This window comes from Notechis scutatus, chromosome 14 (genome assembly GCF_049901735.1).
Source record: "Notechis scutatus isolate UNSWTSFEM ecotype Mainland chromosome 14, rNotScu1.2, whole genome shotgun sequence".
NCBI classification, from domain to species: domain Eukaryota; kingdom Metazoa; phylum Chordata; class Lepidosauria; order Squamata; family Elapidae; genus Notechis; species Notechis scutatus.
In genome coordinates this window covers 2,311,230-2,334,948 of record NC_142022.1, presented here as the reverse complement: position 1 = coordinate 2,334,948, position 23,719 = coordinate 2,311,230, and the positions used below count along the sequence as shown (strand labels likewise).

General features: G+C 46.9%; 1 protein-coding gene across 1 annotated transcript; it reads right to left on the bottom strand.

Annotated features, from left to right (window-relative positions):
• Positions 1-2,259: 2,259 nt before the first annotated feature.
• Positions 2,260-23,719, bottom strand: TAF6L (TATA-box binding protein associated factor 6 like). Its single transcript, XM_087943229.1, is given in 13 exon segments — positions 2,260-2,683; positions 2,686-2,760; positions 2,763-3,125; positions 4,510-4,638; positions 5,756-5,888; positions 7,509-7,729; positions 11,026-11,100; positions 11,951-12,045; positions 13,690-13,740; positions 15,537-15,687; positions 16,853-16,939; positions 19,281-19,438; positions 23,622-23,719. Coding segments are annotated over 12 exon segments (1,860 nt in total). The 5' UTR covers positions 19,428-19,438; positions 23,622-23,719; the 3' UTR covers positions 2,260-2,350.

Sequence of the window (23,719 nt, the reverse complement as noted above, 5' to 3'; positions counted from 1 at the left end):
GAATTAAGTTTTTTTTGGGGGGGGGGTGGGGGTGGAAATCAGCAGACAGCCCCCACCATTTTAACTGGATCTATCTCCAAAGTGTTTTTCAAGTCAATTCAGCTTAGCTATAAAGGTTTCCATTAGCAAATCACACTTATTTTTTTAAAATATATATATATATATATATATATATATATATATATATATATATATATATATATATAAATATATATATATTATATATATATATACTGCCCCTTTAAAATATATATATATATATATATATATATATATATATATATATATATATATATATATATATATATATATATATATATATATATATATATATATATATATATAATACATACATACATACATATATATATATATATATACACATACATACATACATACATACATATATATATATATACATATACATACATACATAATATATATATATACATACATACATACATATTAAATTGTGTTTGTATGGAAATGTGATAACTTGGAATTATTCTGTCTTTAAATAAGATGTTTTATTGTTTTTTTTCAGAAAAGATGCTTTATGTTATTACATTCTACGTTTAGTTTGTTTATGTATTGTTTTTTTAAAAATTAATAAAATTTGTTTAAACAAAACAAAATCAAAGCCAATTTTTCTGCCTTCTCTCTTTCTGCCCCATAAGATTTCAAAGAGTGACCCACCCTCCAACAAAACTCCTGCCTCACCCCCCCCCCCCTTTTTTTTTGCAGGTTGGGCTTCTGGTTAAAGCAGAGTTTGGGAGGTTTTTTTGGGGGGGGGAGGGTTAAGTACCAATCTCATTGTTCCATTTTATTGCCAAATTGAGAGAAGGCCAGAGAAGCACGTGGCTGGGGAATTCAAGAAGACCTACAACACATTGGCTCCCTTTCCTCTGAATGTTGAAAGGGGCTTGGTGATTCCAAGGGGTAGCCCCAGATTGCCACGCTGCAGTCCCTGGGGTGGGGGCTTCCAAAGGATTGGGAACAAATCCTGGATGGAAGTGGCCCCAGGATGGTTTGGAGGGGGGGGGTTCTAATGTTGGGGCACCAGGAACTCCCAAATGGTCGGATGCTGTCAGATTTCTAAAGAGATACTGCCATTCAATTGGGAGAAGGGGCGAAGAGAGGTTAGTCTAGGCAGGGCCCCAACCTTTTCACCCGCGGCCCGGTCCGACACGCTGCGCCGCGCCCGGTACCGGCGCACGGGCGCCGTTTTCCCCCGGAGAAGCGGCCCACCTGCCCGCCCCCCCCCCCCTGGTGAGCTCGGCGAATCTTTCTAGCTTTCGAAAGCCTCACGCGCCGCCTTTTATGAACAGCGCTTCCGCCCCCGGAGCTCACCGGCTTTCCAAAAAGACGGCCCCCAGCCCGAAGGCTTGTTCCACAGGAGCCAGCCTGCCTGGTCTAGGGAAGAGAAGGACCAGGGGAGACAGGAGAGCAGCCTTCCGGTATTTGAGGGTCTGCGACAGAGAGGAGGAAGGGGGTCAAGCTATTCTCCAAAGCACCCGAAGGCCAGACAAGGAAGAATGGATGGAAACTGATCAAGGAGAGATTCAACCTGGAAATAAGGAGGAATTTCCTGACATTGAGAACCATCAACCCCTGGAACAGAAGTTGCCCTCGGAAGTTGTGGGAGCTTCATCCCTGGAGGCTTTCAAGAAGAGACTGGGCTGCCCTCGGTCAGGAATGGTGTAGGGTCTACTGCTCTTTGGTGGTGGTGGTGGGGGTTTGGACTAGATGACCTCCCAGGTCCCTTCCACAGCACCTGTTATCTGATGCTTTCTTATTGCTTTGGACAACTGCTATTTTATAACCTGAGCGCTCTGAAATCGCCTTTTGAGGAATGTATAAGGGGGAGGGCCACGTGGGTTGTTTCCCTTTGAAAACCAGCAGGAAGATGGCTTGTGGGAATGCCTACTGATCTGGTTCTCAGGATGGCAGTTAGGATAACACCTTCCCACCCATGGATTGGCTGAATCCACGTTGGACCGGAGGGAGGGAGTTCTACTGCTTTAAGTCTAACTCTATTGCCTGAGGCCAGGGGTCTCCAACCTTGGCCTCTTTAAGACTTGTGGACTTCAACTCCCAGAGTTCCTCAGCCAGCAAAGCTGGCTGAGGAACTCTGGGAGTTGAAGTCCACAAGTCTTAAAGGGGCCACGGTTGGAGACCCCTGGCCTAAGGGGATTTAGAGTCGGCTTTGCCTTTGTCCTGTTTTCACTTCCGTTCAATAAAAAGTTCCTTTGGAAAGGCTCAGTTTTCGACAGTCTTTACTTCCTGGAGTGAGAAGGACGGGCAGGTCCTTACAGGTGCTCCCTCTGGGAAAAAAAAAAAGGCCCATTGCTCAGAGAGGTAAGTAGAGGGAATAATCCGACTGGCCCCACTTTTTCGTGGGCTTGCTGGTCCGGCCAATCATGGGCAGCTTCTGGGCGTAGCGCGAGACGTGGGTGGGGCCGTGGTGCTGTAAGAAGCAGGTCTGGAAGAGCCGCCCCTTGCAACGGCGGTCGACCTGCCGCCCCGCGATCACAAAACTGAAGTGGGGCGGCCCCTGCAGGGAGAAACGGCACTTCTGGAAGACGTCCCGGGCAACGGGCCGGTGGCCTTGCTGGCGCAGGGCGCTGCGGGAACGGGCCAGGTTGGCTGAGCGGTGCAAGGCCGGCCGGCCGGCCGAAAAGTCCACGCGGGGCCCTCTTCTTCCCGAGGGCTGACGGTGGCGCTGGCGGTCAGCTGGGGCATCTTGCGCACGGCGTCCCGGCGCCAAAGGCCGGCTGCTCCTTCTTGGTGTCGGCGGCCTTGGGAGGGCTGGCAGGCACCGGCCCCGCTGGGCACAGCCCCGCGCCGGTGCCGAAGCGGGTGGCCAGGCTGTCCCCGAAGAAGTAGTAGAGTTCCTGGTAAATCTCGTTCAGCGAGACGGCCGGGGGGCTGGGCGGGATGCCCGCCCCGCTGCCCAGCTGCAGCAGGTGGCTGGCGATGCCGAAGCCAAACTCCACCTGGGCGTCCTGGAGGGGGCTGAGCCAAGGCACGCCATCCCGCGGGCGCCCCTCCGAACCTGCGCCCTCAGCCTGGGCGGGCACCGAGAGGGACTGGGCCTTCATCTTGAGAAGCCGCTCAACAGCCACCTGAAGGGAGAGCCAGGACGGACATCGTTTAAACCCCATAATCCTCTCCCAACTCAAGCCACTAGTTCTCAAGGTTTATGCACCGTTTGTCAACTCATCAAATATTTCTATGGTCTTTTTCGAGTTGCCAACAGAAAGGCAGGGGGGAGCAATGCGGCAGCTTGCAAACAGAAACTGCATTCCATACATGTTTTCAAAGATAGTTTCTAAGGGACCGAAGTTTCTGCCGTGCAAAATTCTAACTGGAGAGCATGATTGATAACTCTGGGCTATGGAGGTGTCTCATTGGAGAATATGAATTACGATACACCCAGAGGGGTTGGGGGAAAACCAGGGTCAAGGGTGACAATGAATTATATGAAGTGAGGGGAGCCGAAAGTCAACTCAAAATATTTCTATGGTCTTTTTAGAGTTGCCAACAGAAAGGGAGGGGGGAGCAATGCGGCAGCTTACAAAACCAAAACTGCATTCCATAAATGTTTTCAAAGATAGTAACTAGGTGACTGAAGTTTCTGCCTTGCAAAATTCTAACTGGAGAGCCTGATTGATGACTCTGGGCTATGGAGGTGTCCCATTGGAGAATATGAATTATGATACACCCAGGGGGTGGGGAGAAAACCAGGGTCACGGGTGACAGTGAATTGTGTGTCTCAGAGTCGGCTCCACCCAGACAGTGCCGGCATGTTAACTCCCAATAAATCCTTTTGAAGTTTTGGAAGTTTGGCTCGAGACTCAGGATTTAAATGGGGGTAACGGCCGGAATCCTGACACCACTGTGCTGAAAGGGGTTTGGGCCAGTTGGAATTCAAGGCAGCCCCTTATTTGTTTAGCCTCTGGCTGTGACAGCAAACCTGTGGCTCATGTTTTGCCCTCGATTCTCTGCAGCCCAAGGCTGTTCCTGGGAGGGATTTTCTCCAGCCAGAAGGGAACCAGGACCTTGGGGGCAACGTTGGAGCTAATAAAGGGACTCCTACTGATCATCTGACCGGGTTGCCTTTGTGCCACGCCCCTTTGGGTCTCATCACACCACGGTCACGTGACTGTCATTCGTGACCTTCCCAACTGGCTCCGGACAAGCAAAGTCAATGGGGAAAGTTGGATGGACGTAACGACCACAGCAAAAAAAAACAACAACAAAAAAAAACAGTTGTAAAATCAGGGGTATCTCCCTTTATGAATTGAATCCCTAAAACAATGGCAATGGTGGTCATTAAGTCGAGGCAACTGTGTGCCGTTCTTGCCTGCTTATAAAACAAAATCCTCTGGCTGGAGTGGTCGCCGTGCCAAAGAGAGGTCCCACCCGAACTCGTAACGGTCACTAACCGAAAGGTTGGAAGCGGAGGACGACCAGCCAAGGTTGCAGTTCTTGCGAAACAAGACTCACCAGAATGGCCCCATAGACCTTGTGTCCATCAGCCTTGACCTGAGCGTTGGACACCGAATAATCGTCCAGCACCACCTGCAGGTTGGACCAGTACGTCGAGAGGTGGGGGTACAGGACTCGCTGCACAGCCTGTGTGGGAGAGGCCCATCATGTCAGCTTTGGAAGCCAGATTAGCACCCAACGCTTCTACACTGCCACCTTCTTGAGCCTGGGAAAATGGGAGGGGGGGAATTCCTTGGAGTGTATGTGGTTAGACAGAATAGCATTCTTTTTCTAATTCAAGGTCATGTTATTTCTGCACCTGGGTGAGGGGACGTCTCAAGCTGGGACAGATGGGGCGTGTGATGCTAATTTATAAGGTCTGTTGTGGTTCGCCAGCAGCAGGTGCGGACGGCTGAGGTCTCGGAGAGCGAGGACTCGGATGAAGGACCTGTGTGTGGTGCAGGGATGGGGCCAGGACCATCAGGGAGTGGAATGCGGCCTTTGGAGATTGTGGAGGCTGGCAGCAGTGAGGAAGAGGCCCCCGAGGAGCCTGTGCCCAGTGTGTGCGCGCGCAGGGCTGCTCGAAGGAAAGAGCAGCTGCAGCAGCACAGGTGACTCGGGAGTAAGGCTGCAAGGTGATGGCCCCTCCCTCAAGATATAAAAGCCAGCTGAGAAACCAGAGTTCTTTGCAGGAAGCAAAGACGTTTTTGCACTCAAGCCTGGTGGACGTTCGGAGTATCTTGCTTGGTGTTTGAACACCAAACACTCTTTGTGTTTGAAATATTTCTGAGTAACTTTATCTAGTGTTCTTGGCAGCCTTGCAAAACCTTGGCATGGCTCTTTCTTGTTGGAGCTAATTAGTGGGAAGCAGCCTTTGATCTGTGAAGGAACAAGATTCGTAAATGAAGCAGGAAAGGGTTGGGCTGCTTCCTTTGTCTTCTGTTTGCTCTCTTGGAACCAGATTTGGGTCAGAACAAGGTCAGGTCATTTCTGCACCTGGCTGGGACGGATGGGGATTGGGGCATGTGATGCCATGAGGGGTGCAGGGGTGGATTTGTAGTTTTTTTTACTAACTGCAAGGAAACCTGGAACTTTCAGATTTGGGATTTCCCAGAAGTGCCAGTTTACTCCCCAAATAAAAAATAAGTTTGGAGACGATGTCTGCCTCAGAGTTATTCGCTGGAGTGGAACGTTGACATATAAGAGATCAGAAGGCCCCGGGGAGGCACCCCCAAAACCACTGAAGGGACAGGCCATGACTTACCTCCCACCCCAAGGCATGGAGCCCCACCACGGCCCCGTAGTGGGAGCAGAGGGGTCGGACGGGGTCAGCCAACACCTTCTGGAGGGTGAGCAGGATCTGATGGTATAAGCTGCTCACGAGATCCCCGTGAGTCCTGAGAAAGGGGAAAGAAAATCCAATCTTAATTAACCAGGCTCAATAGCAGGAACTGGGAGTGGGATCTCGGAGTCTTAGTGGGCAACCAGTGAAATAAATAGGAGCCAGCCGTGTGCAGCAGCAGCCAAAAAAGCCAATGCAATCCTAAGTTGCATTAACAGAGGGATACAATCAAGATCAAGGGAAGTACTAATTCCACTCTATAAAGCCTTAGTAAGACACACCTAGAGTACTGCATCCACTTTTGGTTACCATACAATAAAAAAGAAGTTGAGACTCTAGAAAAAGTGCAGAGAAGAGCAACCAGGATGATTAAGGGACTGGAGGCTAAAACATATGAAGGAACTGGGCCTGGCTAGTCTAGGGAAGAGAAGGACCAGGGGAGACAGGAGAGCAGCCTTCCAGTATTTGAGGGGCTGCCACAGAGAGAAAGGAGGGGGTCAAGCTATTCTCCAAGGCACCTGAAGGCCAGACAAGGAATAATGGAGGGAAACTGACCAAGGAGAGATTCAACCTGGAAATAAGGAGGAATTTTCTGACAGTGAGAACCATCAACCAATGGAACAGAAGTTGCCCTCGGAAGTTGTGGGAGCGCCATCACTTGAGACTTTCAAGAAGAGATTGGACTGCTATCTGTCAGAAATGGTGTAGGGTCTCCTGCTTGGGCAGGGGGTTGGACTAGATGACCTACAAGGTCCCTTCCAACTCTGGGTCTTGCCTGTTATGCACAATCTAAACAACCTTGGCTTAATCCTGGCTGCCTCCGATTGGTGAGTTGACACACCGTCTTAAACCAGGATTTATCAACTGTGGCGGCTTGAAGAGGCATGGACTTCAACTCCCAGAATTCCTCAGCCAAGAAGCCGCTTCAGCTTCCCAGCCTTCTCGGCAGGGTTTTCTCAACACCAGAGAAATGTCCCCCCCAAAGCAATTAATCCAGGCAGTGTGGGAACACAAGGCTGCGCTGCCCACATGGCCCATGGGAAAACAAGGCTTGCGTCGCTTGCATTGCGAACAACACGAGGTAGTGAGGGGAGGAGGGAAAAGGGGGGGGGAACTCGCCCCACTCATCCCACGCGCCTGGCCTGGCCACCGGGTTGCTTCTGCCCGCTTCTTCCTTCTTCTGCTTCTGGCTGCACACAGGAAAGCAGCAGAAGTCTTTCTTTCTCTTCCCCAAACTCTGCCAGAAATGAGTCTTTGGGACCCTGCAAGGCCTCCGGCTCCAAGAGGCTGCGCCGGCAAAGACTCATTTCTGGTGGAGTTTGGGGGAGAGAAAGAAAGACTTCTGCTGCTTCTGCTGCTTTCCTTGCATGGAGCCAAAAGTCTCTCTCTCTCCCCCCGAGAACAGAGCTGGAGACGGTATCCTGCGATCCCAAATAAAGAATGATGGATCGGTAGGAAAACAGGGTGGGGAATTTTCCTGCAGACTTTTTTGGGATTTTCCGAGGATCTCTGGTCCACAGGATTTAAAATTAGGAGTTTGGTGGTCCCTGAGGTCCAAAAGGTTGGCAACCCCTGGAGTAGAGGATGCCTACCACCCTCTGCTGACTTTGGCCAGCAACTGCAAGCATGGGGCACCGAGTCAAGGGCCACTGGGCCGGGTGGGGTGGGGGCTTACCAGAAGATCTGGCCCAGGAGCAGGGCCGCGTAGTCACGCAGGGTCCAGTGGTCGTTCAGGGGGTTGATGGAGGCTGCCAAAGGTTCCAGGACACAGTACATGACGCTGGCAATGAGACTTTTGACATAGGACCCCAGGCACAAGTAGGGGTTCTGGATGAGGCTCTTGGCCATGTGCAGAAGGCGGTTGAGCTGCTCCAGGTCGTGGCTCACCGACTTGACCTGCAAAGGAAGGCAGAGAGCAAACATCTCACCCAAGGTTTTGTGGTTCGCTGGCAGCCCTACGCAGATGGCAGTTGGAATCGGACAGTGGGGAAGAACAGGGGCCAGTCTGGGAGTCTGGAGAGGACTTGGACGAGGGTCCTCCGATGCAGAGATGGGGCCAGAACTATCTGGAAGTTGTGTTGTCAACTAAAAAATACCTCCTTGGTCTTTTTAGTTGCCAGCAGAAAGGGAGTGGGGGAAAGCAGTGCATTCCTTAAATGCTTCAGATAATCGCCTTGGCAGCCAAAGCTGTTGGCACGCAAGATTATTACTGGAGAGCATGATTGATGACTCTTGGCTATGGATGTGTCCCATTGGACAATATACATCCAGGGGGTGGGCGGAAGACCAGGGTCAAGGGGGAAATGAATGATATCTTAGAGCCGGCTGCACCCAGGTAACGCCGACATGGTCACTACTAATAAATCATTTTTTGAGAGATGCAACTAGAGAGTCATGATTTGAATGGAGGTGGATTGTTGGAGCCCTGACAGGTCAGCTTCCAGAGTCTGGCAGCAGCAAGGCAGAGGACCCCAGGGAGCCTGTTCCCAGTGCGCGTGTGCTCAGAGCTGCCAGAAGGTGAGAGCAGCTAAGACAAAAGGGGCGACTCGGGGGTAAGGCTGGGAGATGATTGCCCCTCCCCTAAGGGATAAAGGAAATGCAAAGGTAGAGAAACCTTTGCAGGAAGCAACTTTGTTCACTCTGTTCGGATGAATCCTTGGAGCTCTGTGTGGACTTTGTACTTCGGCCTGTTTTTTTTTATAATTCATTTGGCACTCTAGTTGTTGGCAGCCATTCAAAGGAGAGAAAGGTGGGTGCTTATTTTGAGAAACTGGATCTCATTACAGGCTGGGAATGCACATAATTTCCAGCGTTGAAATAAAACAAGAGTTGTTTTAACTAAGCGTGTGCTTAATTATGGTCAGAACAGAAGGCCTCCCTGAAGTGGTCCTTCCTACTTAGGTTGTGTCAAGGATAACCACCTTGAAAACAGGGGGGAGGTCCCCCTCTTCTAGGCAGATGACCTTCAGATGGCATCACAGGGCTGGCTGTCTTTCTGGGTAGAGCTGGGGCGTAAAACTCAAACTCGGATGCCATATCCGACCCATGGGGGGGTGTTAATTCTGACCCGCGGGACAGCTGTGGAAACGGTGAAGGACTGGCCCACGGTGCCTCCGCCAGCGAAAATGGAGCTTGGGAGGATTAACTAAAAGCAAAACAGAAGGAGAAATGTTTCTTCCCCTTTTGCCTTTGAGCGTGCAGGAAGGGACAGGAAAGGAGAAAAGGGAAAGAGGAAAGACCAAAGAAAAACAGAACAAAAAGGAAAGATGGCAAGAGAGCAAGAAGAAGGAAAGAGGGGAAGGAAGAAGAAAGGAGAATGAGGGAAGGAAAAAGAAGGAAGGGAGGGAAGGAAAATCCCGCCTTAGCTCCCCTGGACAACCAGGGTTTGGCACTCTTCTTGGTCTCGCCTTCCTCTGCTGGAGACAATGGATCCCCCAGCCCCACCTCGGCCACCACAACACGAGTGCCCCTAACATGAGTGATGTTGAAGTTGGCCACGCCCACCCTGGCTATGCCTTCCTCCCCCCAGGTCAGACATAACTGTCACGCCCCTGTCGGAGTCTGAATCGGAGGAGGAGGAAGACGAACCGCTGACAGGGAGTGGGAGAGGGGCTCCGTTGGCTGTGGAGGAAACTGAAGAAGGGCAAAGTCCGGCTGGGCAGAGCAGGGGAGAGGTAGAACAAGGGAGAGGGAATTCGGAGGAAGACCCAGGCCCAGGCCCTCTTCAGGAGGAATGGAGAAGGGAGCAATGTGGGTTGCGTGGATTACGGGGAGGAAAGGGCCCTGATTCCCTTCATTAGCCACAGCTGGGAAGAGAGTTGATAAGAAAGGCAGGCTGCTGGGAGCAAACGTGACTGTATCCTGTGTTGTCGTGGCTTATCTGCGTTCCTGGCATCTTACCAACCGTGTGAGTTTTGTCTGAAATTCTTGCTCCTGCCCTGTCCAGCTAATTACTTCAGCTTGGTTTGTTTGGACTTTTAAGTTACAATTTGTGTTGCTCATGTTTTGGACTTCATTTTCTGCAACCAAAGGCTATTCCTGGGAGACTTTAAGTTACAATTTGTGTTGCTCATGTTTTGGACTTCATTTTCTGCAATCAAAGGCTATTCCTGGGAGACTTTTTCTCCAGCCGGAAGGTAACCTGGACCTTTGAGGCAAAGTTGGAGATAATAAAGGCACTCTTATTGATTATCTGACTAAGTTGCCTTTATGCCCCTTTGTGTCATCGCAATAACCCTGATGCAGCACTCAATGAAATCGTGTTGGATACCTCTGGGTTAGAGGCATTGTGGGAAGCCATAATCATAAGCAGTGGAACGGCTTCCCTTCCATCACGGGAAGTTTTTTTAAGAAGAGAGTGGACAGCCATTTGTCTGAAAAGGTTTCTTGCTCGAGCAAGGTCCCTTCCAGCCCCATATAATTAAATCTTTAAAGCAATTTAAATACAAGGGTAACAACGAAATAGGCTGCATGCTATTGATTGATTTTCTCCAAGAGAAATGGGCATAAACGACCTGGAATCGGAGATAAATGATCTTCTAGAATAGTTGAACCTCACACTGGTGAGCCTAAAAGATTGGCCAGTTAACTTTCTCTTTTTGCACAAAGAGTCTCTTTTTCCGTTTTAAGGCCATCTAAGCGCCCATCGTTCCATCCTTATGCAAATATCTGTTTGCGTCCCGTGGCTTATGGGAGAGGAAGCGGCCATGATCCCCCTCATTGGCTACAGCTGGGGGAAATAATATATAGGAGGGGCGTTTAAAACACAGCGCTGCTACAAGCAAAGCGTGTTTTATTTCTGGCTGAGGTTTATCTTGGTTGGTTGTTCTTCCAACAGACTGTGCCTTGTTATCTTCTTGAAGTTTGTAATTAATTATACTGGTCTGTTGTGCAAATTCCTTCAGTGTGGTTTGTTTTGGGTTTTTTTTATTTCTCCATTATCTGTTCTTTTGAGTTTGGACTGTATTTCTATCTTTTGGAGATTATTTTGGAAAGAATTTGATCTCCAACTGAGAACAATTGAACCGTGGGGGCCAAGTTGGAGGCATAAAGGGAAATTTATTTACGTTTGGGAATTGGTTACGTTTGTACAGCTTCCCGGGTCATCACAGTAAAACTAAAGTGGTGAATGATCTTGGTCAGCTCCTTGTGAACGGAGGAGCAGTTTATGAATGAACGAATCCTTCACTCACCCCACTCACGATGTAGACAAAGTAAGGCAGGAGAGCTGCAATCTTTGAATTGGTCTGTAAATCCTGGAGGGCAACCTAGGAGAGAGAAGGGTTCAACCCGCTGATGTTGGTCAACATTTGTAACAGGCCTTGTAGATCATCTAATCCAACCCTCAACCCAAATAGGAGACCCTATACACCATTTCTGACAGAGGGCAGATCTTCTTGAAAGCCAACAGTGATGGAAGCTCCCACGACTTCCAAAGGCAACTTCTGTTCCATGGGTTGATTGCTCTGTCGGAAAAGTTCTCCTAGAACTGAACGTGACACGGAGGGGTTACCCAAAATGGCTCCCCAACAGAGGTTGAGATCAGCCACAGGGACCAATTTGAGGGTGCAGAGAAAAACTGCAGAGAAGAGCAACCAGGATGATGAGGGAACTATAGGCTCAAACATACGATGAACGGTTGCAGGAATTGGGCCTGGCTAGTCTAGTGAAGAGAAGGACCAGGGGAGACAGGAGAGCAGTCTTCCAGTATTTGAGGGGCTGCCCCAGAGAGGAGGAGGGGGTCAAGCTATTCTCCAAGGCACCTGAAGGCCAGACAAGGAATAATGGATGGAAACTGAACAAGGAGAGATTCAACCTGTTAATAAGGAGGAATTTTCTGACAGGGAGAACAACCCATGGAACAGAAGTTGCCTTCGGAAGTTGTGGGAGCTTCATCCCTGGAGGCTTTCAAGAAGAGACTGGACTGCCATCTATCGGAAACGGTGTAGGGTCTCCTGCTTGGGCAGGGGGTTGGACTAGATGACCTACAAGCTCCCTTCCAACTCTGTTAATCTGTAAATGTCTTGAGGGTTCTTTCAGGCCCACCATCTGCAAATCCCTTCGTTTTCCTCCGCCTCCCGTCCTCTCCTATCCACAGAGGCTCTTCCCCTGACTCACCTTCATCAGCTGAGGGTCATCGCCCAGTACAGCCCGAGTCACGTGCTGGTAATACTTCAACAGGTCATCTGTCAACATGGAGACGGCACTGGGCACTGGAAACAGAAATGAAGAGGAGATCTTGGCACCCCAAAAAGGAAGGGAAAAGAAAGGGTAGAGTGGGAAACCAATAGACTCTGAAAAAGATAAAGGTTTTTCCCCTCGTACATCTGTGCTAGTCGTTTCTGGCTCTAGGGGGCGTTGCTCATCTCCGTCGCAAAGCGGAAGAGCCAGCGCTGTCCGAAGACGTCTCCGTGGTCATGTGGCCGGCAGGAGGCGCATGGAGCGCTGTTCCCTTCCCACCAAAGGGGTCCCTATTTTCCTACTTGCATTTTTTTTTTAACATTCTTTTGAACTGCTAGGTTGGCAGAAACTGCTCGGACAAGGAACGGGAGCTCACTCCGTTATGCAGCGCTAGGGATTCGAACCGCCAAACTGCCAACCTTTCTGATCGACAGAATAGACTCTACCAGTTCCCGGGGATCCCCTGTTCCCTTCACAGAGGGAGCTGCTGAGAAATATGCTCAGATTCTCCATTTGTGCAATGAAGCCTTCACTAATTCACAACTTAAATATTCCAATTCGCCAATGGTCACACAGTTCGCCAATGTTTTTCAACCCAGGAAGCGTTAGAATGTATGGACTCCAACTCCCAGAATCCACCAGCCAGTATGCTTCAAAAATGGGTGGACTCCAACTCCCAGAATTCCTCAGCCAGCCTATTCTGGGAATTGAACTCCACGCATCCTAAAGTTGGCTACATGGAGAAACTGTCAACTGGTGCTCCATTCAAAATCCAAGAAAGAAATACTTAAGACTCCTTTAATCAGAGAAAAGATATCTTTTACTGGAAATCAAGCGGTAGCAACGAAAGAATTCTGAATCTGAGAAAACAGGTGCGTAAATCACATATACAAAGTAATGGCAACATTCCCACCCCCAATAGTTCAATTGGCTCATCCAATTAAAAGTTGTGTATATCATCGTGTGGGCATCTCCAGGTGGTGATGAGGCTTCTGTCCGTTGACCTTGACATAGTTTGATAAAGGGTTGCAGCTGCGCATAGCATAGGATAGAAACCTAAGCAAGAATGTACCCCCCAGTTTATACAGTTCTGGTTTGTAACACCTCCAGCTCACTTCCCATAACCATCTCCTCCCCCGTTACTTATGACAGCCGAAAGATGCAAAGCAAAGCGAGAAAATCTTGAAGGCTGACAGAAACGCTCCAATACTCCAATACCTTAAGAAAGTTCAAAACATTCTCAAAGATCCATCTCATCCTGGGCACCCCCCTTTTTTTTTTTTTGAACTATTACCATCTGGCAGATGGTACAGGATAATAAAAAAAACAAGGGCAAACAGGTTGAAAAACAACTTCTATCCCAGGGCAGGAACTCTATTGAATTATACTGTATAGTGCAATATGAGGGCATTATCAGGGGTTTTCAATTCAATGTCTAGAATGTGAAGAATGTGTGTTTGTGTCTTATTTTTATAGTTACGATAATGTACACGGAAGATTGTATTTAATTTTGTTGTACGAGGTGCGGTGACAATAAACTAAACTAAAACTCTGATGAATGACGTAAAAAAAAAAAAGCAATTCTTGCTCTCAGACTTCGCCAAATAAACATGTGATCCCTGATTGTGCTGGCCTGTTTCAAGAAATACAACCAAACCCGCGTTAACAATCCTTACCTGATCCTTGTGCCTCAAGGTTACCTTTCCCATCAAGGTAAGAGACGTGAACTAGAAGAGAAGAGAGCATAAGTGGCAGAGAGACGCTGCTCAGAAACTGATGGGAAACTGCTGGTGACCTTCTACCGCTGCACCAGAGAGAGTACCTTAACTTGCTGCACCTCTGTAGGGTTCGCCAATTGCACAGGGGCAGATAGGACAGCAGTCCAGAGAGGATTAACATCATTGCCCAGAGGATCATTGGTTGCTCTCTCCCCTCTTTGGAAGAGCTTTAGAGCTCCCGCTGCCTTAAGAAAGTTCAAAACATCCTCAAAGATCCATCTCATCCTGGGCTTCCTTTTATTTGATCTGTTACCATCTGGCAGACGGTACAGGAGAATAATAAAAACAAGGACAAATAGGCTGAAAAACAGCTTCTATCCATGGGCAGTAAGTAGTGTATTTTTTTTGGAATATAAGACCTCCGAAGTATAAGACGCACCTAACTTTTGGGGAGGAAAATAAGAAGAAAACTCTGCCCCAGCAATTTACCTCCTTGCAGCAAACAGCCGGTTTCAGCTTCAGCACAGCCTGATTAGCACGAGCAGCTGACTGTCAGTTGGATCGGCCTCCTGACGATTAGCTGTTTCAGGCTGCAGGGATTGCTATCGCCTATTGCTGCCTCTGCGTGCCCCATTTTTCAGCCTCTGCACACTCCATTTTCACCCCGTTCCGGAAGGCGGGGATCTGAACGGGTGGAAAACGGGGCAGGCGGAGGCCAAAAATGGAGAGGCAGCAATAGGCAATCCCTGCAACAGCTGATCGTTGGGAGGCCGATCCAACCGCCAATCATCTGTTTGTGCTAACAGGCTGTGCTGAAGTTGAAACAGGCTGTTTGCTGTTTGCTGCAAGGAGGTGTGATGACCCAAAGGGGCATGGCACAAAGGCAACACAGCCACATAAGTTAAGAAAAGTCCCTTTAATATCTCCAACTTTGCCCCCAATGTCCAGGTTACTTTCAGCTGGAGAAAAAACTCTCCCAAGAACCATCTTTTAAGTGGAGGAAATTCAGTCCGAAAACAAAGAACATATAAATGTATCCGTATATATCAATATATCATCAAGATATACCAATACAGCTCTGTACAAATGTTCATGCAACACCTCATTTATAAGCTGCATGAAGACAGTTTGTCTATCAGCGCTAACGGAGCCCGACAGGGGAAGGCAAGGCCATGCCACCCCATAGTCAGGAAGTGACTTGGAGGAGATCACTGGGTGGCCTCCCATCCCCCTTCTGTTCTGACTCAGCTCTCCAAACACAGCAAACCCTCTGAAGTTCAATCAATGACTCCTTTATTAGGAATGCTGACAGCCCTGACAAAAAGTTTCTCTCGCACCTCAGGCTAAACAAGCCCGTCTGGCAGGGAATTGAATAGTTGTCTGCCACATCTATTCATCTCCGCCCCCTGCCTTTTATTCCCAGAGTGAGAGGGTGGGGCTTTGCTAGCAGCGGTGGCTCTTCTGTCTCAAGGACCGGCCCATAGATTTCCCCTGCTCTCCTCTCCTCTGCCTCCTGCACATCCGCACATCAGGCACTGGACCCAGCTGTTCCTCCTCTTCCTCATCAGCCTCCTGCAAACCTGGGGGCTGTTGACTCTCCATTTGAGGGCTGATGGATGGCCCACGCTCTGCCTCTCTCTTTCTCTCTGCCAGCTCCATTCTCTCTTCCCCCTCGGAGCTCTCAGGTTGCCCTGATGCTAACCCTGACTCCCACGCCTCCTCCTCCTCCTCCTCCTCCTCTGATTTGGTTGCCAGAGGGCCGGCGGCCGACAGGGCACAACACCTTTTCTCTCCCCGTGGCCTACCTCCCACGGCTGTCTCCGCACAGTCCTTGGGGACGCTGGTGGCCAGTGCAACCTCCACCAGGTTGACCTCGCGATCTTCTTGGAAGTAAAGTTCTCCTTCCTTAATGGCCCGGAAAGGGAGAGGATCCGGAGAGCCATGGCCACACACCACCTGCATACAGCAACAGCCACACAATCAGCATTGCTTCAAGTCAGGGGACTCCAGCCTTGGCAACTGGTAGACTTCAATTCCCAGAATTCCTCAGCCAGCCACTTTACGGCTTGTGGACTTCAATTCCCAGAATTCCTCAGCCAGCCACTTTACGGCTGGTGGACTTCAATTCCCAGAATTCCTCAGCCAGCCACTTTACGGCTGGTGGACTTCAATTCCCAGAATTCCTCAGCCAGCCACTTTACGGCTGGTGGACTTCAATTCCCAGAATTCCTCAGCCAGCCACTTTATGACTGGTGGACTTCAACCCCCAGAATTCCTCAGCCAGCCACTTTACGACTTGTGGACTTCAATTCCCAGAATTCCTCAGCCAGCCACTTTACGGATGGTGGACTTCAACCCCCAGAATTCCTCAGCCAGTCACTTTATGACTTGTGGACTTCAATTCCCAGAATTCCTCAGCCAGCCACTTTATGACTTGTGGACTTCAACCCCCAGAATTCCTCAGCCAGTCACTTTATGACTTGTGGACTTCAATTCCCAGAATTCCTCAGCCAGCCACTTTACGGATGGTGGACTTCAACCCCCAGAATTCCTCAGCCAGTCACTTTATGACTTGTGGACTTCAACCCCCAGAATTCCTCAGCCAGCCACTTTATGACTGGTGGACTTCAACCCCCAGAATTCCTCAGCCAGCCACTTTATGACTTGTGGACTTCAATTCCCAGAATTCCTCAGCCAGCCACTTTATGACTGGTGGACTTCAATTCCCAGAATTCCTCAGCCAGTCACTTTATGACTTGTGGACTTCAACTCCCAGAATTATGACTGGCTGAGGAATTCTGGGAGTTGAAGTCCACAAGCCATAAAGTGGCCAAGGCCAAGGCCAAGGCCGGGAACCCTTGCTGAAGTGACTCTTCATTGGCCTCATCGGTGGGATTTTGCTGCCTATGTAGGTAGCCCTCAACTTACGACCCCAATCGAGCCCAACATTTGCTAAGTGAGACAATTAAATTTTGCCCCACTTTACGACCTTTCTTGCCACAGTTCTGAAGTGAATCACTGCCGTTAATTTAGTCACATGGTTCTCAAGTGAATCAGGCTTCCTCCCTTGATTTTGCTGTGTGGAGAAATTCCCTCCCGCTGCCCTGGGGACCCAACTCACTTCCACGTTGCTCCATCGGAGAGCCCGGTTGAAGTCTTCCACCGTCAGCTTCCGCCGTTTGGTGTGTTTCATGAACTGGGAACTGTTCTAAAAGCGAGGCAAGAAGGAGTCGGACGTCAACACCGAGGCTCCCACCGATCGGCGTCTCCGTTAAGCGCAGTAAACCCTTCATGAGGTCTCCTGGCTTCCAGACGTGCCCAACGGAAAGGAACGAATGGGTTGGCCAGCCAGGCTCCAAGCTACGATATTCCTGATCCCAGAGGTGTGCCAACTTTCCCTTCCCTTCTGTTTTTTAGGAGACAGCCTTGCCACAAACAAATATAAGAAATAGCTATATAAATGCAAGGAGTGCTTGACTTACGACCACAAAATGTGCCAGAAATTTCTGTCGCTAAGCGAGGCCGTTGTTAAGCAAAATGTTTGGTCCATTTTACAACCTTTCTTGCCACAAATGTAGAAATGGTGTGGAAATTGTGGTAAGTTTTAGGAGAAACCCTCCCGTACTACCGCCTCTTACAATACTAGACAACACAGTATCAACAGTAGAGACCTTGAAGTTTCTAGGTTCTATCAAGGCCTAAAATGGACACTTAACATAAAAAATGTCATCAAAAAAGCACAACAAAGAATGTTCTGTATATAATGTTTATATAACATTCTTTCCATGCCAATTCAGAAAGCTCAAACCGCCCAAGTTCTACAACTGATCCAGTTCTACAGAGGAATTATTGAGTCTGTCGTCTGCACCTCTATAAATGTCTGGTTCGGTTCTGCAACCCAACAGGACAGACACAGACTTCAGAGGGTAATTAGGGCTGCAGAAAAAACAATTGCTACAAACCTGCCTTCCATGGAGGACCTGTATGCTGCACGAGTCCAAAAGAGGGCTGTGAAAATACCTACAGACCCCTCACATCCTGGACATAAACTGTTTCAACTCCTTCCCTCAAAATGACGTTGTAGAGCCCTGCACACCAGAACAACTAGACACAAGGACATGTTTCCCCAAACGCCATCACTCTCCTAAACAACTAATTCCCTCCACACTGTCCAACTATTTCCAAAGTCTGCACTATTACTATTAATCTTCTCATCCTTCCTAGTATCTCTCTCTTGCCACTTAGGACTATAACCATGTTGCTTGTATCTTCACAATTTATATTGTTTTAATTGTTTCCTAGTATGATTTGATTTAACTTATGACTATCACTAAGTGTTGGATCTTATGATTCTCAATGAATGTATTTGATGTTTTCATTTTATGCACACTGAGAGCATTTGCACGAAAGACAAATTCCTTCTGTGTCCAATCACACTTGGCTAATAAAGAATTCTGTCCCCTTCCGTTCCATTCCATATTCTATTCTATTCTATTCTATTCTATTCTATTCTATTCTATTCTATTCTATTCTATTCTATTCTATTCTATTCTATTCTACAATTGTGAAGTAATCCCTGCAGTCATTAATTTAGTAACATGGTTTGTTGAAGGAATCTGGCTTTCGACTTTGCTCATCACAAATAGGAGCCAGTGGCCGGTGGCCAAGTGTCTGAATTTTGATCATGTGACCATGCTGCAATGGTTGTAACTGTGAAAAGGTCACTTTTTCCAGTGCTCCTGTAACTTTGAATGATCACTAAGTGAACTGTTGTAAGTTGAGGACTACAAATGGTGGAAATGCAGGCCAGACGCTGAGCCCTAGACATTCAGGTATAGGATGGTGGGGGACAAGTGGTGGCTCTTGGAAATGGGGCATAAGTACTTTTGGAGGTTTTCTGTTGTAAATTCAAATGGTCATTAGTAGAATAGAATAATATCGACTAGGAATAGCAATAGGGCAGTAGAATAGAAAATAGAATAGAAAATAGAATAGAATAGAAAATAGAATAGAATAGAATAGAATAGAAGAATAGAATAGAATAGAATAGAATAGAAGATAGAATAGAATAGAAGATAGAAGATAGAAGATAGAATAGAATAGAATAGAATAGAATAGAATAGAATAGAATAGAATATAGAATAAGGTAAGATAGGATAGGATAGAATAGAATTCTTTATTGGCCAACTGTGATTAGACACACAAGGAATTTGTCTCTGGTGCATCAGCTCTCAGTGTACATACAACAATAGTGATAGATCATTATCATAGTCATTGTAAAAATACATTCATCATAAAACATACAACACTTAATGATAGTCGTGGATACTAAATAAGACTGGGTCTTATATTGTTTTTGGACCAAAGAACCATTAGGTCTTATTTTCGGGGATGTCTTATCGGCCGCCCGTTTTTCAGGGAGATCTTTGTGGCCGCCCCTTTTTCTTGTTATGTCTTATTAAGCAGCTGGTCATAAATCAAGGACTACCTGTACAGCTCCAAGGTCCCTTCCAACCCAGTTACTGTATTCTACCGACTGCGGCCCTCACCTGGGTTGCTTCTCGAAGACGGTAGCAGACGTCTTCAGCCAGCAGAGAGGCCACCTCGTCAGTCAGCTCCACGCCCGCACTTTCGGCCATCAGCCGGACGGACTCCCGCGGGATCTCCACAAAGCGGCGTTCTTCCCGTTCAGACATGGCGTCGGGTCCTGGGAGGAAGAAGGGGAGCCCTGCAGTTATCACACAAAAACAGAGGCAGGAGACTGCTTTAAAACAATGCCTTGGTTAAGACCACTGCGTCCGGTTTTGGTCGCCACAATGCAAAAAAGATGTTGAGACTCTAGAAAGGTGCAGAGAACAGCAATCAGGATGATGAGGGGACTGGAGGCTCAAACATACGATGGAGAATGGTTGCAGGAACTGGCCCTGTCTAGACTAATGGAAAGGATGTGGGGTGTGTGTGTGTGTGAACATGCTTGCCTTCCTCCAATATCTGAGTGGCTGCCCCAAAGAAGAGGGGAGTCAACCTTGTTTCCAAAGTGCCAGAAGGCAGAACAAGAAGCAACGGATGGAAACTAACCAAGGAGAGAAGCAACCTGGAATTAAGGAGAAACTTCCTGATAGTTAGAACAATTAACCAGTGGAACGGCTGGCCACCAGAAGTTGCGGGTGCTGCTCCATCACTGGAGGTTTTTTTTAATAGAGTAGAGTATAGAATAAAATAGAAATTGGAATGAAGGAATAGAATAGAATAGAATAGAATAGAATAGAATAGAATAGAATAGAATAGCCGTTGAGCGTGAACGGAAACGTCCAAACGCCATCTTACTTGGTCTAGAGGACATCAATGACAATGATGACATCACAACTGTCCGAAACATCATCAGTGATTATCAAGCATCAACCATCTCCGCTGATGAAATACTTGACATTTCCGCATTGGCCGAGAGCGCAAAAACAGAGACGGCTCTGTGGCCCCACGCTTGTGCAGGGTCATTTGCAAAAATGAATCAAGCAAACGTAAATTCATTACACTATAAATTCACTCGCCTAAACCAACATCAACCATAAGAACCTCCGTTGTCGCCTGACCTAACCATACAGCAACGTGCCCGCTCCCGTGTACTCCGCACTGAACTCAAAAACGTCTAGACAATGGAGAGAAGGACCTGTACATTGACTACCATGCTGACTGTATCAAAAGTAAGCCACACAACCCGCAACTCAGCTTTAACCCTCAACCACAACCCTACCTCAACCGATCCACCATCACCCAAGACTAGGCATGCACGCCCCTAACTACCTCAATTCCAACTACTACTGGCCTTAAATGCAAACTATTCAATGCAAGAAGCCTCGTGAATAAAATACCTGAATTTTTCCTCCTACTAAATATGGCTAAATTCGACATTATATTTGTCTGTGAAACATGGCTCAATGCATCTCTCCCTGACTCCATTACCACAGTAAGGGACTATCATGTTTACCGATCAGATCGTGAAATTCGTAGAGGAGGTGGTGTTGCTATCTTCTATAAAAAGTCCTTACATCTAAAAAATATCCAAGTTACCCAGGAGCTTGCTCTTCCTGAGACCATCATCTGTGAACTATCCTTAAATATCACAATTCGATTCTTACTATGTTACAGAGCACCTGATTATGACATCGAACATGTAAACAAGCTAAATACATTACTAACATGGGCTGCATCCTGCCCATACCCTTTATCTTTCTTGGTGATTTCAATCTACCTCATATTGACTGGACCCTAAATGAATGTACAACTGAAATCATACACACAACCTTCTACAATGCTATTACAAATCTGGGACTGGAACAACTAGTAACCAACAACACTAGACTAAACAACTGCCTCGATCTCATCTTCTGCAATAGTTTGAATTTAATTTACGGAATACAAATTAAAGAACCCTTTTCCAACAGTGACCACAACATGATTGACTTTTGTCTCAACATACGCCCACACAAAAATCACCACAATGATGTAATCCCCAATTGTAACTTCAAAAAAGGCAACTATGATCTTATAGACAACGATCTCTCATCCCTTGATTGGCAATCTCTATTCACTGGATGCAATACTGTTGAAGACCATTACAACATATTTTTACTTGAAGTCAAAAGAGTCATCAAACTATATGTACCAACAACAACTCCCAAAACAAAACAAAAAGCAGATTACCCATAACAATAAGGAAACTTCAATCCAAAAGAGATCACTCTGGCGGAAAAACAAATCTGGTCACGTTGCCAATTTCAAAAGCCGATACAAAAATTTATGCCACCAGATAAAGACCGAATGCACCAATTATCACATTAAACAAGAGGAAAACCTTCTAAGCACCAATTCCACCCGTGCTTTTTACAATTTTGTAAACAACAAACTAAAAGACCAATCTCCTTATGCTGCGTCACCTGTAAAGTCATGGAATCAATTATTAACCAATCCATCATCCTCCACTTAGAGACAAATAACCTACTCTCCAATAAACAATTTGGTTTCAGAAAAAAACTATCCTGTAATCTGCAACTCTTACAGGGCAAAGCAATAGACGCAATCTACATAGACTTCTGTAAAGCCTTTGATTCAGTGGTACACGACAAACTACTCCTAAAAATAAAATCCTATGGTATCTCTGGACAACTGAATAACTGGATAGAAGCATTCCTGGCAAACAGACAACAAATGGTCAAAATTGGGAGCGTCCTATCAAATTCTGTACCTGTCAATAGTGGTGTCCCCCAAGGCAGTGTTCTAGGACCAACTCTCTTCATACTCTACATAAATGACCTCTGTGATCATATTAAGAGCAATTGCGTTCTTTTCGCTGATGATGTAAAGCTGTTCAATACCACAGACAATACTGCTACCCTACAAAAAAGATCTTGACTATGTATCAGAATGGTCAAACAAATGGCAACTTCAAATCTCAACAAATAAATGCTCTGTCTTACATATTGGCAAAAAAAAATCAGAAAATAAAATACAAGCTGAATAGTCAAGATCTTGTTGATGACCCAAGCTCTGTCAAGGACCTTGGAATACTCACCTCTAATGATCTAAGTGCTAGAGCCCACTGCAACTACATAGCCAAAAAGGCATTAAGAGTTGTTAACCTAATCCTACGTAGCTTTTTCTCTGGTAATATCACACTACTAACCAGAGCATACAAAACATTTGCTAGACCAATACTCGAATACAGTTCATCAGTCTGGAACCCACATTACGTATCTGATATTAGCACAATTGAGAAAGTCCAGAAATATTTCACAAGAAGAGTTCTCCACTCCTCTACTCGTTGTAGAATACCTTATGCCACCAGACTTGAAATTCTAGAACTAGAAAACCTTGAATTACACCGTCTTCGGTCTGATTTAAGCATGGTATATAAAATCATACATTGCAATGTCCTACCTGTCAATGAATACTTCAGCTTCAACCATAACAACACAAGAGCACACAATAGATACAAACTCAAAGTAAACCGCACCAAACTTGATTGCAGGAAATACGACTTCAGCAATAGAGTGGTCAATGTCTGGAATACTCTACCTGACTCTGTAGTTTCTTCCCCAAACCCCAAAAACTTTAACCTTAGACTGTCTACTATTGACCTCACCCCTTTCCTAAGAGGTCTGTAGGGGGCGTGCATAAGTGCACCAACGTGCCTACCGTCCCTGTCCTATTGTTTCTCTTATTCTTCTTTTATTTTTCTTATATTTACCCATTTCATGTATTCTCAACTATGTATACACTTATACTTATTATCTTGTAAACAATTGGCAAATCAAATAAATAAATAAATAGAATAGAATAGAATAGGGAATCAAATAGAAGAATAGAATAGAATCAAATAGAATAGAATAGAATAGAATAGAATAGAATAGAATAGAATAGAATAGAATAGAATAGAATAGAATAGAATAGAATAGGACAGGACAAGACAGGACAGAACAGAACAGAACAGAACAGAATAGGATTCTTAATTGGCCAAGTGTGAGGAAGGAATCTGTCTTTGGTGCAAATTCAGTGTACATAAAAGAAAAGATACATCTGTCAAGAGTCAAGAATCATCAGGTGCAACACTTAATAATAATCACAGGGTACAGTAAGAACAGAACAGAACAGAACAGAACAGAACAGAAGAAAGAAAGAAAGAAAGAAAGAAAGAAAGAAAGAAAGAAAGAAAGAAAGAAAGAAAGAAAGAAAGAAAGAAAGAAAGAAAGAGACAGACAGACAGACAGACAGAATACTGGAGAGAGGAGATTTTCTCCCCCCCCCCTCCCCAAATGCAATGAAATCCTGGCGCAAAGCCAGCAAAGGGGCAGCCATTTGGGTCGGGGGGGGGGCAGAAAAGAGACGCCACTCACCCGCCCCTCCTTCGGCCCCGTCCGGGCGGCCCAGCAGCAGCAGCAGCAGCCGCAGCAGCCGCGAGGAGCGCCGAGCTCCGATTGGCCGTCTTGTGGGA